Genomic DNA, 16,471 nt, shown 5'->3' on the forward strand with positions numbered 1-16,471 from the left:
CTTGGTGTTCTCTGGCAAATGCCAAACGTCCTGCACGGTGTTGGGCTGTAAGCACAACCCCCACCTGTGGACGTCGGGCCCTCATACCACCCTCATGGAGTCTGTTTCTGACCGTTTGAGCAGACACATGCACATTTGTGGCCTGCTGGAGGTCATTTTGCAGGGCTCTGGCAGTGCTTCTCCTGCTCCTCCTTGCACAAAGGCGGAGGTAGCGGTCCTGCTGCTGGGTTGTTGCCCTCCTATGGCCTCCTCCACGTCTCCTGATGTACTGGCCTGTCTCCTGGTAGCGCCTCCATGCTCTGGACACTATGCTGACAGACACAGCAAACCTTCTTGCCACAGCTCGCATTGATGTGCCATCCTGGGTGAGCTGCACTACCTGAGCCACTTGTGTGGGTTGTAGACTCCGTCTCATGCTACCACTAGAGTGAAGGCACCGCCAGCATTCAAAAGTGACCAAAACATCAGCCAGGAAGCATAGGAACTGAGAAGTGGTCTGTGGTCCCCACCTGCAGAACCACTCCTTTATTGGGGGTGTCTTGCTAATTGCCTATAATTTCCACCTGTTGTCTATTCCATTTGCACAATAGCATGTGAAATTTATTGTCAATCAGTGTTGCTTCCTAAGTGGACAGTTTGATTTCACAGAAGTGTGATTGACTTGGAGTTACATTGTGTTGTTTAAGTGTTCCCTTTATTTTTTTGAGCAGTGTGTATATATATAAAAAAAGATTTTAAGAACTAGGCCTATTTTGGTTATGATTGTTAAGTTTTGAAGAGGGCTCAGCCTCTACCTACACGTTACTAAGTTTGTCATGGACCAGGCTTTTCCCACAGCCATTATGCCTTTGACACTCAGGGGGTGGCATGCCATGAGTCTGGCAAGTGAGTCTATCCTGGACCCTGTGTGTCCTCAAGGCAGCATTTTTCTGTCAGTGAGGAGGTAAAAATGCTTCCTTAACAAAGCCTGGTGTCATCCGCTCCGATGACATGGAAGCAATCTCACACGCCTCAATTTCCTTCTTTCTGGGATATTTTCAGAGTCGGCTAAGAATAGGCCAGAGAAATCTCTCAGGTCACAGCAAGCAGCCTACGCAACGTCTATTATTACACCATTAAGGTCTTTGTTGTTGTGTAGTACAGTGGATTCAATGCACGTGGTTCATTACCTAAGTAACCAAGTTGGCTGGATGTCCTTTTCGCTGGTGGACCATTCTTGACACACACAGCAGCGTTGCCCTTCTGGACACACTCAAACCAGTACGCCTGGCACCTACTACCATACACCATTCAAAGGAACTTAAATATTTTGTCTTGCCCATTTCACCTTCTGAATGGCACACATACACAATCAATGACTCAATTGTCTAAAGGCTTAAAAAAATATTATTTAACTGTCTCCTCCCCTTCATCTATACTGATTTTGAAGTGGACATCAATAAGGGATCATAGCTTTCACCTGGATTCACCTGGTCAGTTTATCATGGAAAGAGCATGTTCCTAATGTTTTGTACACTCAGTTTATGTTTGTGTTAGTGTGGGTGTGTCGTGTTGCTCCTGACCACCTCTTATAGCAATCCTGCAGTAGCGGTCTGCAAGGACTCCCTCAGGTAGGACTCATTGGCTATTGATCAGCTGGTTCAACCTGTTGTTCATGCTCCTAAAACCCCCACAGCCCTCTATCTCCATCGGAGCCCAACTACAAATACACTAGTCAAGTTGTCTGTTTGTTCTTAGACTTGCCTGGTATAGGACTGCTAGAGCTTTGTCGTCTGATCTTGAAATTCTCAGTAATGGAATAACTTGCTGGCACATGCCACCTGGTGTTGGAGTTGAAATAATAAACTACACTGAACAAAAATATAAACACAGCATGTAAAATGTTGGTCCCATGTTTCATGAGCTGAAATCAAATCAAATCAAATGTATTTTTATATAGCCCTTCGTACATCAGCTGATATTCTCAAAGTGCTGTACAGAAACCCAGCCTAAAACCCCAAACAGCAAGCAAAGCATGTGAAAGAAGCACGGTGGCTAGGAAAAACTCCCTAGGAAAAACTCCCTAGAAAGGCCAAAAACCTAGGAAGAAACCTAGAGAGGAACCAGGCTATGAGGGGTGGCCAGTCCTCTTCTGGCTGTGCAGGGTGGATATTATAACAGAACATGGTCAAAATGTTAAAATGTTCATAAATGACCAGCATGGTCAAATAATAATAATCATAGTAGTTGTCGAGGGTGCAACAAGCACGTCCGGTGAACAGGTCAGGGTTCCATAGCCGCAGGCAGAACAGTTGAAACTGGAGCAGCAGCACGGCCAGGTGGACTGGGGACAGCAAGGAGTCATCATACCAGGTAGTCCTGAGGCATGGTCCTAGGGCTCAGGTCATCCGAGAGAAAGACAGAAAGAGAGAAAGAGAGAATTAGAGAGAGCATATTTAAATTCACACAGGACACCGGATAAGACAAGAGAAATACTCCAGATGTAACAGACTGACCCTAGCCCCCCGACACATAAACTACTGCAGCATAAATACTGGAGGCTGAGACAGGAGGGATCAGAAGACACTGTGGCCCCATCCGATGATACCCCGGACAGGGCCAAACAGGCAGGATATAACCCCACCCACTTTGCCAAAGCACAGCCCCCACACCACTAGAGGGATGTCTCCAACCACCAACTTACCGTCCTAAGACAAGGCCGAGTATAGCCCACAACGATCTCCGCCATGGCACAACCCAAGGGGGGGGCGCCAACCCAGACAGGAAGACCACGTCAGTGACTCAACCCACTCAAGTGACGCACCCCTCCCATGGACGGCATGGAAGAACACCAGTAGGCCAGTGACTCAGCCCCTGTAAAAGGGTTAGAGGCAGAGAATCCCAGTTGAAAGAGGGGAACCGGCAAGGCAGAGACAGCAAGGGCGGTTCGTTGCTCCAGCCTTTCCGTTCACCTTCACACTCCTCGGCCAGACTATACTTAATCATAGGACCTACTGAAGAGATAAGTCTTCAGTAAAGACTTAAAGGTTGAGACTGAGTCTGCGTCTCTCACATTGGTAGGCAGACCATTCCATAAAAATGGAGCTCTATAGGAGAAAGCCCTACCTCCAGCCGTTTGCTTAGAAATTCTAGGGACAATTAGGAGGCCTGCGTCTTGTGACCGTAGCGTACGTGTAGGTATGTACGGCAGGACCAAATCGGAAAGATAGGTAGGAGCAAGCCCATGTAATGCTTTGTAGGTTAGCAGTAAAACCTTGAAATCAGCCCTTGCCTTAACAGGAAGCCAGTGTAGGGAGGCTAGCACTGGAGTAATATGATCAAATTTTTTGGTTCTAGTCAGGATTCTAGCAGCCGTATTTAGCACTAACTGAAGTTTATTTAGTGCTTTATCCGGGTAGCCGGAAAGTAGAGCATTGCAGTAGTCCAGCCTAGAAGTAACAAAAGCATGGATTAATTTTTCTGCGTCATTTTTGGACAGAAAATTTCTGATTTTTGCAGTGTTACGTAGATGGAAAAAAGCTGTCCTTGAAACAGTCTTGATATGTTCTTCAAAAGAGAGATCAGGGTCCAGAGTAACGCCGAGGTCCTTCACAGTTTTATTTGAGACGACTGTACAACCATCCAGATTAATTGTCAGATTCAACAGAAGATCTCTTTGTTTCTTGGGACCTAGAACAAGCATCTCTGTTTTGTCCGAGTTTAAAAGTAGAAAGTTTGCAGCCATCCACTTCTTTATGTCTGAAACACAGGCTTCTAGCGAGGGCAATTTTGGGGCTTCACCATGTTTCATTGAAATGTACAGCTGTGTGTCGTCCGCATAGCAGTGAAATTTAACATTATGTTTTCGAATGACATCCCCAAGAGGTAAAATATATAGTGAAAACAATAGTGGTCCTAAAACGGAACCTTGAGGAACACCGAAATTTACAATTGATTTGTCAGAGGACAAACCATTCACAGAGACAAACTGATATCTTTCCGACAGATAAGATCTAAACCAGGCCAGAACTTGTCCATGTAGACCAATTTGGGTTTCCAATCTCTCCAAAAGAATGTGGTGATCGATGGTATCAAAAGCGGCACTAACATCCCTGAAATGTTCTATACACACAAAAAGCTTATTTGTGCCGGGGACAATAAAAGGTGTGCAGTTTTGTCACAAAATGCCACAGATGTCTCAAGTTTTGAGGGAGCATGCAGTTGGCATGCTGACTGCTGGAATGTCCACCAGGGCTGTTGCCAGAGAATTTAATGTTAATTTCTCTACCATAAGCCGCCATCCTTTTAGAGAATTTGGCAGTACGTCCAACCGGCCTCACATTCGCAGACCACATGTATCCACGCCAGCCCAGGACCGGCTTATTCACCTGCAGGATGTTCTGAGACCAGCCAACCAGACAGCCCATGAAATTGTGGGTTTGCACAACTGAATAATTTCTGCAGAAACTGTCAAAAACCGTCTCAGGGAAGCCCATCTGCATGCTCGTCGTCCTCACCAGGGTCTTGACCTGACTGCAGTTTGGCATTGTATGTGGGCAAATGCTCACCTTCAATGGCCACTGGCACACTGGAGAAGTGTCCTCTTCACAGCTAAATCACGGTTTCAACTGTATTGGGCAGATGGCAGACAGCGTGTATGGCATTGTGTGGGCGAGCAGTTTGCTGATGTCAACGTTGTGAACAAGAGTGCCCCATGGTGGCGATGGGGTTATGGTATGGGCAGACATAAGCTGCAGACAAAGAACACTGTTGCATTTTATCGATGGGAATTTGAATGCACAGAGATGCCGTGATGAGGTCCTGTGGCCGGCCCATTGTCGTGCCATTAATTCGCCGCCATCACCTCATGTTTCAGCATGATAATGCATTGCCCTGCATCGACGTATACAACAGCACATTCCATTTCCCACCAATGTCCAGCAACTTTGCACAGCCATTGAAGAGGAGTGGGATAATTTGAAGGAGGTGTCTCGCTGAATGAGGCAAATGGTCACACCTGATACTGACTGGTTTTCTGATCCATGCCCCTACTTAAAAAAAAAGAAGATATCTGTGACCAAAATGCATATCTGTACTCCCAGTCATGTGAAATAAAAAATATACATACATACATACATACATACATACATACATACATACATACATACATACATACAGTTGAAGTTTACATACACTTAGGTTGGAGTCATTAAAACTCGTTTTTTTCAACCACTCCACAAATTTCTTGTTAACAAACTATAGTTTTGGCAAGTCGGTTAGGACATCTACTTTGTGCATGACACAAGTAATTTTTCCAACAATTGTTTACAGACAGATTATTTCACTTATAATTCACTGTATCACAATTCCAGTGGGTCAGAGTTTACATACACCAAGTTGACTGTGCCTTTAAACAGCTTGGAAAATTCCAGAAAATGATGTCATGGCTTTAGAAGCTTCTGATAGGCAAATTGACATCATTTGAGTCAATTGGAGTTGTACCTGTGAATGTATTTCAAGGCCTACCTTCAAACTCAGTGCCTCTTTGCTTGACATCATGGGAAAATCAAAATAAATTAGTCCAAGACCTCAGAAAGAATTGTGGACCTCCACAAGTCTGGTTCATCCTTGGGAGCAATTTCCAAACGCCTGAAGGTACCACATTCATCTGTAACAAACAATAGTACGCAAGTATAAACACCATGGGACCATGCAGCCGTCATACCGCTCAGGAAGGAGACGCGTTCTGTCTCCTAGAGATGAACATACTTTGGTGCAAATCAATCCCAGAACAACAGCAAAGGACCTTGTGAAGATGCTGGAGGAAACAGGTACAAAAGTATCTATATTCACAGTAATACGAGTCCGATATCATGGGGACAAAGACTGTACTTTTTGGAGAAATGTCCCCTGGTCTGATGAAACAAAAATAGAACTGTTTGGCTATAATGACCATTGTTATGTTTGGAGGAAAAAGGGGGATGCTTGCAAGCCGAAGAACACCATCCCAACCGTGAATCACGGGGGTGGCAGCATCATGTTGTGGGGGTGCTTTGCTGCAGGAGGAACTGGTGCACTTAACAAAATAGATGGCATCATGAGGTAGGAAAATTATGTGGATATATTGAAGCAACATCTCAAGACATCAGTCAGGATGCTAAAGCTTGGTCGCAAATTGGTCTTCCAAATGGACAATAACCCCAAGCATACTTCCAAAGTTGTGGCAAAATGGATTAAGGACAACAAAGTCAAGGTATTGGAGTGGCCATCACAAAGCCCTGACCTCAATCCTATAGAAATGTGGGCAAAACTGAAATAGCATGTGCGAGCAAGGAGGCCTACAAACCTGACTCAGTTACACCAGCTCTGTCAGGAGGAATGGGACAAAATTCACCCAACTTATTGTGGGAAGCTTGTGGAACGCTCCCCAAAACGTTTGACCCAAGTTAAACCATTTAAAGGCAATGCTACCAAATACTAATTGAGTGTATGTAAACTTCTGACCCACTGGGAATGTGATGAAAGAAATAAAAGCTGAAATAAGTCCTTCTCTTTACTAATATTCTGACATTTCACATTCTTAAAATAAAGTGGTGATCCTAACTGACCTAAAACAGGGAATTTGTACTTGGATTACATTTCAGGAATTATGAAAAACTGAGTTTAAATGTATTTGGCTAAGGTGTATGTGAACTTCAACTGTGTGTGTGTGTGTGTGTGTGTGTGTGTGTGTGTGTGTATATAAGGGCCTAATGGAATTATTTCAATTCACTGATTTCCTTACAGTTAATTTAACTCAGTAAAATCTTTGAAATTGTTGCATTTACGGTGTCTTCGGAAAGTATTCAGACCCCTTGACTTTTTCCACATTTTGTTACCTTGCAGCCTTATTCTAAAATTGATTTAGTTTTTTCTAACCAACAATTTATCTACACAATATTTGTTGACGTGTACCTATGATGAAAATTACAGGCCTCTCATATTTTTAAGTGGGAGAACTTGCACAATTGGTGGCTGACTAAATACTTTTTTGCCCCACTGTATGTAAATAAGATATTTCAGTTTTTTATGTAATACATTTTTTTTTTTAACTGTTTTTGCTTTGTCATTATGGGGTATTGTGTGTAGATTGCTGAGGAACATTTTTTATCAATCCATTTTAGAATAAGGCTGTGACGTAACAAAATGTGGAAAAAGTCAAAGGGTCTGAATACTTTCCGAAAGCACTGTATATTTTTGTTCAGTGCAATTCACAAGATCGACATTTTATTTTGGGGTAGTTGAGGATCATCATTTCTTTTTTTTTCTTCTGAAATTTGTAATATTGTCAACCATCTTTTCAGCTTTGGAAAAGCACCTGATTTAGGTATACTTCATGAGCCTGCCACCTCTTTTTAGAACATTTTTTATTTTATTTTATAGATTCTGTTCCAGACTGGTCCTGCCATAACCATATCTCATAATAGTGATGTGAGAGAATGAGCTTTTGGCCTTTCATCAATTAGATTTGCTCACCTCCTGCACCCTCTCTCCTCCACTCTGACCTGTCTCGCCTCCTGAAAACGGTCAAGGAGAAGAGTTGACGTGAATGAATGGAAATGCACTTGCAATGAAATGGTCCTTCTCCACTCGTGCGTCATTAGCCAACTTTTACGTTTGCAGGGGTGGATCCCAAAGTGCTCATAACAAATGAAGTTACTATTTTGTAGATAACAATAAGTAACATTTGTTTTTAGATGTGTGCATGTTTTTCTCCTCTGACAAAACAAAAGGCTGATTCAAAGGTGGTGTGGCAAATTTCAAGACTCTTCTATGGTTGGATACATATTTCTATCCTCGATGAAAGGTGACTATCGAGGAGCGGACGACACTCTTCCATAAGCCTACTAACGAATTGACACACTCCTCAACCACTTATTGGGTTCCGGGTTATGGAGGAGAGAGGATGGAGGAGACAAGACAGAGAACGGTCTTTTACCCAAAAGAGAATCTCCCATATATTCAGTGTAGATTGGCGCAGTTCCTATAATCACCACCAGAGAGCAGTCTCTTCCCTTGCAATGGTAGCCAACAGTTACGGCGCATTGATTACACTGTCCCTGTGCTGTTATCAATCATATACTGATGTAGACTTTCAAAATCTCAACCTGACCTACCTTTTAATTCCTGTGTATGTTATGTTACGATACATTTTAAGTTGTTATTTCAGACTCTGGTAGACACGCAGGTCTGTAAGTGGTATGTACCAGTGATGCACATGCTTATCTGGTGCAGCATCTGTGCATCATGAAAGGTTTGCCTTGTCTTATCTCGTTGCACAAAAAGAGGTCAGTGGGGCTGCTGTTTTTTACAGAGCAGAGCATGCTTCTGGTTTGGGTTTCTGTGTTTGAGCTGCGTAGTCTGCCGAGAGACCCTGCAGAGAAGTCTCCAGTAAATCTACAGAGTCTGACCCTTGTCATGTCCTTTATCAGCACCCAGAGAAAGGTGAGGGACCTGGGATCTGTTTATACTGAACAAACCGGAGGCTGGAGGCTGATTTTTGCTTGTTGTGTAGGAAGAAACGTGACATCACCTCTATCGGGCCCTTACTGTCCCTGTGTGTGCTCTGTGCGTGTGCGTGAGACCGTGACCAGCGTCCCTGGTTTCTATTTCAATAGGAGGCCCCCTTTTTCTTTGATCTTCCGTGTTGACGGAGTAGCAGTCCCTCAGTCCCTTGACCATGTTGCATACCACATCTTGAGGTTTACTTCACTCACAACATCCTGTGCCCCTATACAAGTATCAATGTGTCCGCTCTTACTATGCACACGGTGCCTGTAGTGTGCATTCTATAGGCTATATACGACTCAAAGGTTCTTTTTATCACAGTGGTTATGTGAGTTCAAAGGACATGTAGTGTGGCTGAGCACATCTGAATTGAAATGAAAGCGGAGAGGAGAGAGAGAGGACACAATGTTTTTTCCTCTCCAGATCTTACAGTATCTTTGGCTGGAAACAGATGGCGTTAGCAGATGTGATCCTGCCCGGCGTCTCCAGAGTGGCGAGTGGCGTGCTCAGTGACAGAACAGACGTCAGTAGTGTCACAGAGTAGATCGGTGGGTGACGTGGGTGCAGTGTCCAAACGCCAAAAACACGGACTCACTGTGCACTAGTTCTGCCCATCACACCTCTCATGACTGATCTCTGACTCTGTGTCCCTTCTCTCCATCCCTCTTCTCCCCCGCTCTCGATCACCTCTTTTCTCTCTTTCTCTCTCCACCCCCCCCTCTCCCTCCTACCTCCAGTGTTTCAGGACACTGTGCTGTAAAGGACAGCCCCCTCCCAGACCAGAGTATGACCTGGTGTGTATTGGACTCACAGGCTCTGGGAAGACCAGCCTACTGTCAAGACTCTGCAGTGAAGCCACAGACAACATTGGGCCAACCACGGGTGAGGTTCAACTCCACCTGATGAAATCACAGTCCAAATGCTCCTTATACAGTTCTCCTTACTCTGCATTATTTTTTTTTGCAGTACAGCAGTCAAGTATCCTATGCATTGAATCAATTTAGCGTCAGTAGTTAAGTGATGAGCTTTCGGGACCTATTCCCTACCTGCAGAAAAGAGCACGATATGAGTATTTTCCAACACTTATACATTCTTTCTCTTGCCTCTTTTTAAGCAATGTCTGCCATGTCTTCCTGTGTGAAGCTTTACATGTAATTCTCCTTTCTAGGTTTCAGCATCAAAGCTGTTCCATTCCAGAATGCCATTCTGAACGTGAAAGAGCTTGGAGGTATTTTTTCACCTATTTTCCATTATGATGTGAACACAGTATTCCCGTTGTCAGGGTACTCAAGTTTTGTAGTTCAGTGGGCAAAACATATATTTTTTTACACTTATTGAGTCTTCTTATTGGACAAGTGTCAATGGGACTTCCTCCGTTTCACAAAAAGTTGACTCCCATTCCGTGCCAACTGAACATGACCCTAGCTGTGCACCGTCCAAGAATATCTGCAAAATATAAACATATAGGAAACCCTAAAGGTTCTAAAACAATGTTAAGGAACTTTTCCTTTGCTCGATAAATGTTAGAATCCCCTAAGATAGTAAATGTTATTGAGACCTCGAATGACACACATCCTCTGTGAAGATGAGTCATAGTTATCTCTCAATTGATGATCTTTGCATCAGAAAGCAACGTGTCAGACAGACAACACGCAAATGAAGTAGCTAACACATTCTCTCAAATGTCACTCGCCTGCTGGGCGTGCAACTGTGTGTGTCAGAGAGGCAGTAATGCGTAAGTCCTTTCTGTGGTGTGTGTGTGTTGGGGGGCTGTATAACATCATTGGTGTGGACAGGGACTCTCCCTTATTTGGGATGCACCCTGGAGTTGGGAACATTCAGCCTCTCATCCTACAGTTAGAAGCTGGAGACACACACCCCAAAATGTTGACAAGGTGCAGAGTAACAGTCCATAAACCTGGAAGAAAACAATGATCGCCGCACCCTCTAATCAGTTTAATGTATTAGACCTACTCCCTTATTCTTTAGGGACCAAACCAAGGTTTGGAAGAAAGCATTTGTGTGCTGAAATGTTAAGGACACACCATAACGAACGCCGGCCTTGCGCAATAGATCACCTGCTGGGTGTCGACGAATGGCGGTAATTCAACATGTAGAATTGTCGGTAAACTAACAGAAAATAATGGCCGATAATGTTGTTAGATAGAATGGCCACCCGGCACCCGCTGCTTTTAGCCATTCGTCGGCACTGTCTATTTTGTAATTTAGTCCATCACTAAAGAATGAATCATTGGGTCTCTCGTGTAGTTCGGGAGACAGTACAGTAATGTTTTTCTAGGTTATCTGTGGGGTGTTTGGAGGTCAACAGGTCAAACAGTACTGGTAATGTTTGTTTCTGTTTGGGTTTCACTCTCTATCTCCATGACTGTGGTCTTGTCTGTCTGCTACAGGTTTTAGTGTTGTTGGTTCGTCTGCCCCCTGGCTGGGATGTTTTTGGTGTGTGTGTGTGTGTGTGTGTGTGTGTGTGTGTGTGTGTGTGTGTGTGTGTGTGTGTGTGTGTGTGTGTGTGTGTGTGTGTGTGTGTGTGTGTGTGTGTGTTTATGAGATAGGAGTTCAAAGCCAGTTTCCCATCAATGGGATGGTGACACCATACTGTGTGTGTGATTCCTCTGTCCGTCTGTCTGCCCGTCTGTCTGTAGCTAGGTTTCCATCCAATTGGCAACAGATTTTCATGGGAAGGTTCTAAAATCTGTATAGAAAATATATGCACATTTTCCCACGAGGTATGTTTCCATCAAATTGACTTGTTGAGTATAAAAAAATTCTGTGCGTGATGATGTAGTGTACATAAAAGCACTTTTGCACTTAGTTTCAGTGCTCTATTGCACGCTCGTTTGCAATTTCGACCTGTTATAGCCGCCGGCACTTTTTCCAGCGCCAGGATTGGTAATTTACCTGTCTTATATGAGCTCGCTTGCGCTTAGGTTATTCAAAGATCACGTTTGGGAGCAACAAAACAGTGAGCGGACATCCACCTTTTTTATTTTTTTATTTTTTATCTATGTAGGCTATTGTACATTATTTTAGCCAGCTCTTATTGTTATTTTGGATGTGTGTAAAAACCCCTGTACCGTAGGCTATATGCCCATCATGAAATCAGAGATGCGATAATCCTGTGACATTCCTAAATGTAACATATCAGCTGGTGACTCCAAGTTTACTTCGACATGATGCTATTAGGTCAATATTTACACATAAATACATTTTGTTTATTTATGTCGTATAATCTATTTCGCTGACTTTTTTTTTTTTTTTGTCCACCTTGTCAAGCATATTTTGATGCTTTGGAGAAGAAGTGACAAGGGGGGGGGACTTCCCACTGGGCGTACACTGGTTGACTCAATGTTGTTTCCACGTCATTTCAATGAAATTATAACGAAAATGAACGTGGAATTAGACGTTGAATTGACATCTGTGCCCAGTGGGTTGGACATTCGGCAATAAGGTTGAGAACAAGGTGAGGAAATAGGATGTGAGGAATCGTTGAAAGATGGAATTGAGATGGAGCCTGTCTACCTGGTCGGTTGGCAGATCGCGCTGGAAAGATGCTCTGAGTGCCCAGATGCTCCGGTGTAGACTACACCACTGTGTAGCAGTCAGTCAGTTAGTGTGTAGCCCAGGCATCTGAAACCACTTATCTCACACTCTTTATTTTCCTGAGAAACCAAGCATGATGTAATGCCATTTGTGGAAAGTGTGGTTTCTGTTACTGTCACACGTGATTGTAACACAATATGTTTTCTGGTAAACTGGCTTGTGGTCATGTTTTTGTTACTCTAAAGCTACATCTAGTAGAGAGTGAGATAAACACAATAGCCAATAGCCTACATTGTTACAGGAATGAATGGAGACTTGTTGCTTTAATAGCCTGTAAAACATCACTCAGCAGGATGACGTTTGAACATTGGTTTCGATATTCATCCCTAGATTCATGTTGTAAATTCCTCTAAAGCCTCGGCGCACAACCGCCGAAGTCTCTTTCGGTTTTTGCAGCTAGAACCAGGAGGAGGCAGAATTGAACAGTCCAGGCCACAATTGTGATGGATAGCCTAGCTCTTATGCTTGGCAGATTTTTCAGCATCTGTTCTTGAGCAATACATTAGTCCTTGATAATATGGCCTGGTTGAGACTTAACTTCCTTCCTCCCCTCTAACCCTCATCCCCCTCACACAATTATTGGAGGTGTTTTGAAACTTAATAGTTAATCTGTTTCAGCTCATAATACTACTGCCACGCAATATTATTTCATTTTAGAGCAGGCATATTGGTCAAGTGTTTAGGGGTGGAGTGGTTCATGGATTCTCACAGGGTCGTAGTAGGCTAATCGCCTGTAAACACTTGTAACGAGGGGCGGCGTTTCACCGTAAACTAGCCTGGGTCGTGTTCGTTGGGGCCCTTTTTGTACGAAATGTTTTAATGTGATTTGCAATGGGAAAACGAAAACAAGCCCAGGTAGTCCCTCCCTGTTTCAGAAATGTTTGATGCCCTAATTAATGACTGCCACCGAGATGAGGAACCTTTTTTTGTACTAGCGATGATGGTGGGCGTGGTCAAGTTGCAGTCAGGTCCACTTTTACTATAGCCCCAGAGATGGAAGAGTTAAACCATGGCTTCCTCCTCTTCCTCTTTAGATTTCAGAAAAATAAGTGGTTGTTTTTCCAGCCACACTCAGGGAGAGTAATTTAACTGACACAACTGACCCTTTTCCTATGAGTTTCTGGTTCTATTCCACCACTCTGTCACTCAACGCTAACCAAAGCCATGCCCTGCCTTGTGAGCCTTGGTGGCCACATTTTTGTACCCCCAAATTGCTGTGCAGAAAAGGAACCATATGTTCATTGTAAAAGAAGAAGGTTCATTTGAACTGTGCTGTAGAGTGGCCAGCATAGGAAACTGCTTTAATGTGCTCTCTGAGTTGTTTCTGCTTTAAAGAGAGTCTTGGGATGTGTCCCAAATGGCACACTATTCCATTTAGAGTGCACTACTTTTGACCAGGCCCCTATTGGGCGCTGGTCAAAAGTAGTGCACTATAAAGGGAATAGGTTGTCATTGGGCCACAGATTTTGTGTGTTGAACACACTTCATTTAGACAGACATGTCGTTTTCCCACCGGCCCCCAGCGCAGTGCAGAAGGCTAAAAGTTGGCATGCAGTCCTGAAGTCTGAAAAATATATAATGCAATATCCGCAAAGATTTTATGAAAGGAGGGTGGAAGCGTTTGCAAAATGCACTCCAGACGTGCTCCGATTGAAACGATGCTGAAATTCAATGCGTTTTTACCCTTTTCTTGCTGGAGGTCTCCATTACTCATAGGTATCCATTTTATTTGCCGGATTATCAACGTACAATTGAATTAGGTGGAATGATCCTCTGGAAGTTGAGGTTGAAAAGCCAGTTTCGTTGCGGGAAAACGTGACAGGCACTAAAATTTAAATATTTTATAGTTTTTGACAGTGTGTTAACTTTGATAAGAATGCTGCAGGCAGTGCCAAGAGTGTGTGTGTGCAGTGCTGTGCTTTCGGGAAAGTTTTCAGACCCCTTGACTTTTTCCACATTTTGTTACGTTACAGCTTTATTCTACAATGGATTAAATTCATGTTTTTCCTTAACAATCTACACACAACACCCCATAATGACAAAGCAAAAACAGGTTTTTATTTACATAAGTATTCAGACCCTTTGCTATGAGACTCAAAATTAAGGTCAGGTGCATCCTGTTCCCATTGATCATCCTTGAGATGTTTCTACAACTTGATACGAGTCCACCTGTGGTAAATTTAATTGATTGGACATGATTTGGAAAGGCACACACCTGTCTATATAAGGTCCCACAGTTGACAGTGCATGTCAGAGCAAAAACCAAGCCATGAGGTGGAAAGAATTGTCTGGAGAGCTCTGAGACAGGATTGTGTCGAGGCACAGATCTGAAAAGGGCACAAAAAATGTCTCCAGTATTGAAGGTTCCCAAGAACACAGTGGCCTCCATCATTCTTAAATGGAAGAAGTTTGGAACCACCAAGAATCTTCCTAGAGCTAGCCTCCCGGCCAAACTGAGCAAATGGGGGAGAAGGGCCTTGGTCAGGGAGGTGACCAAGAACGCAATGATCACTCTGATAGAGCTCCAGAGTTCATCTGTGGAGATGGGTAGAACCTTCCAGAAGGACAACCATCTCTGCAGCACTCCACCAATTAGGCCTTTAAGGTAGAGTGGCCAGACGGAAGCCACTCCTCAGTAAAAGGTACATGACAGCCCGCTTGGAGTTTGCCAAAAAGCACCTAGACTCTAAGACCATGAGAAACAAGATTCTCTGGTTTGATGAAACCAAGATTGAACTCTTTGGCCTGAATGCCGTGTCACGTCTGGAGGAAGCCTGGCACCATCCCTACAGTGAAGCATGGTGGTGGCAGCATCATGCTGTGGGGATGTTTTTCACCGGCGGGGACTGGGAGACTAGTCAGGATTGAGACAAAGATGAACGGAGCAAAGTACGGCGAGATCCTTGATGAAAACCTGCTCCAGAGCGCTCAGGACCTCAGACTGCAGTGAAGCTCCCCATCCAACCTGACAGAGCTTGAGAGGATCTAAAGAGAAGAATATAGGTGTCCCAAGCTTGTAGCGTCATGCCCAAGAAGACTCGAGGCTGTAATAACTGCCAAAGGTGCTTCAACAAAGTACTGTGTTAAGGGTCTGAATACTTATGTAAATGTGTTTATATATATATATTTTTTTTTTTTGCAAAAATGTCTAAACCTGCTTTTGCTTTGTCATTATGAGGTATTGTGTGTAGATTGATGGGGGGGGGGGCGGACAAATGAATACATTTATATTAAGGCTTTAACGTAACAAAATGTGGAAAAAGTTAAGGGGTCGGAATATTTTCCAAATGCACTGTAAATACAGTATATATGTGTGTGTTTGTATAGTTTGTATAGGGGGCCTATCTTTCAATTTTTGAAGGGGCTGATTAAATTAAGAGGTACTTGTACTGTGTGTGTGTGTGTGTGTGCCCCTGACTGTCCGTGTGTCTATGTGTACATGTCTGTGTCTGACTGCCTGTCCGTCGCTGTCTCCAGGAGCGGACTCGATAAAGAAGTACTGGTCGCGGTACTACCAGGGTTCCCAGGGGGTGGTGTTTGTCCTGGACAGCGCCTCCACAGACGAGGATCTGGAGATGGCCCGAACTGAGCTTCACTCTGCCCTGCAGCACCCCCAGCTCTGTACCTTGCCCTTCCTCATACTGGCCAACCACCAGGACAAACCAGCTGCTCGCACCACACAAGAGGTAGGCCGAACACACACACAGGTGCACACTCACACAAACCTGCTACACACTCCGAACAGGAAGAAACAACCAATGATGCATATCAACGCTATAGATGATGGTATAATATATATGTAGTAGAATATGTACACTGAGTGGACAAAACATTAGGAACATCTTCCTAATATTGAGTTGCACCCCCATGTGCCCTCAGAACAGACTCGATTCGTTGGGGAATGGACTCTACAAGGTGTCAAAAGCGTTCCACAGGGATGCTGGCCCATGTTAACTCCAATGCTTCCCACAGCTGTGTCAAGTTGGCTGGATGTCCTTTGGGTGGTGGACCATTCTTGATACAGATGGGAAACTGTTGAGCCTGAAAAACCCAGCAGCGATGCAGTTCTTGACTCACTTAAACAGGTGTGCCTGGTACCTACTACCATACCCCGTTCAAAGGCACTTAAATATTTTGTCTTGCTTATTCTCCCTCTGAATGGCACACATACACAATCAATGACTCATTTGTCTCAAGGCTTAAAAATCCTTCTTTAACCTGTCTCCTCCCCTTCACCTACACTAATTGAAGTCGATTTAACAAGTGACATTAGTAAGGGATCATAGCTTTCACCTGGATTCGCCTGGTCAGTCTGTCATGGACACTC

At 43.9% G+C, this 16,471-nt stretch overlaps 1 protein-coding gene across 4 annotated transcripts in view; it reads left to right on the forward strand.

Moving 5' to 3' along the window:
• The window catches only part of LOC100380425 (ADP-ribosylation factor-like 15), a 63,791-nt gene that overhangs the window by 19,084 nt on the left and 28,236 nt on the right, over window positions 1-16,471 (forward strand). For all 4 annotated transcript variants that reach the window (XM_014124614.2, NM_001173709.1, XM_014124623.2 and 1 more), the window contains 3 exon segments: window positions 9,264-9,408; window positions 9,695-9,754; window positions 15,622-15,830. In XM_014124614.2, coding sequence (XP_013980089.1) covers window positions 9,264-9,408; window positions 9,695-9,754; window positions 15,622-15,830 — 414 coding nt within the window.

Source organism: Salmo salar, chromosome ssa01 (genome assembly GCF_905237065.1).
Source record: "Salmo salar chromosome ssa01, Ssal_v3.1, whole genome shotgun sequence".
Lineage (NCBI taxonomy): Eukaryota > Metazoa > Chordata > Actinopteri > Salmoniformes > Salmonidae > Salmo > Salmo salar.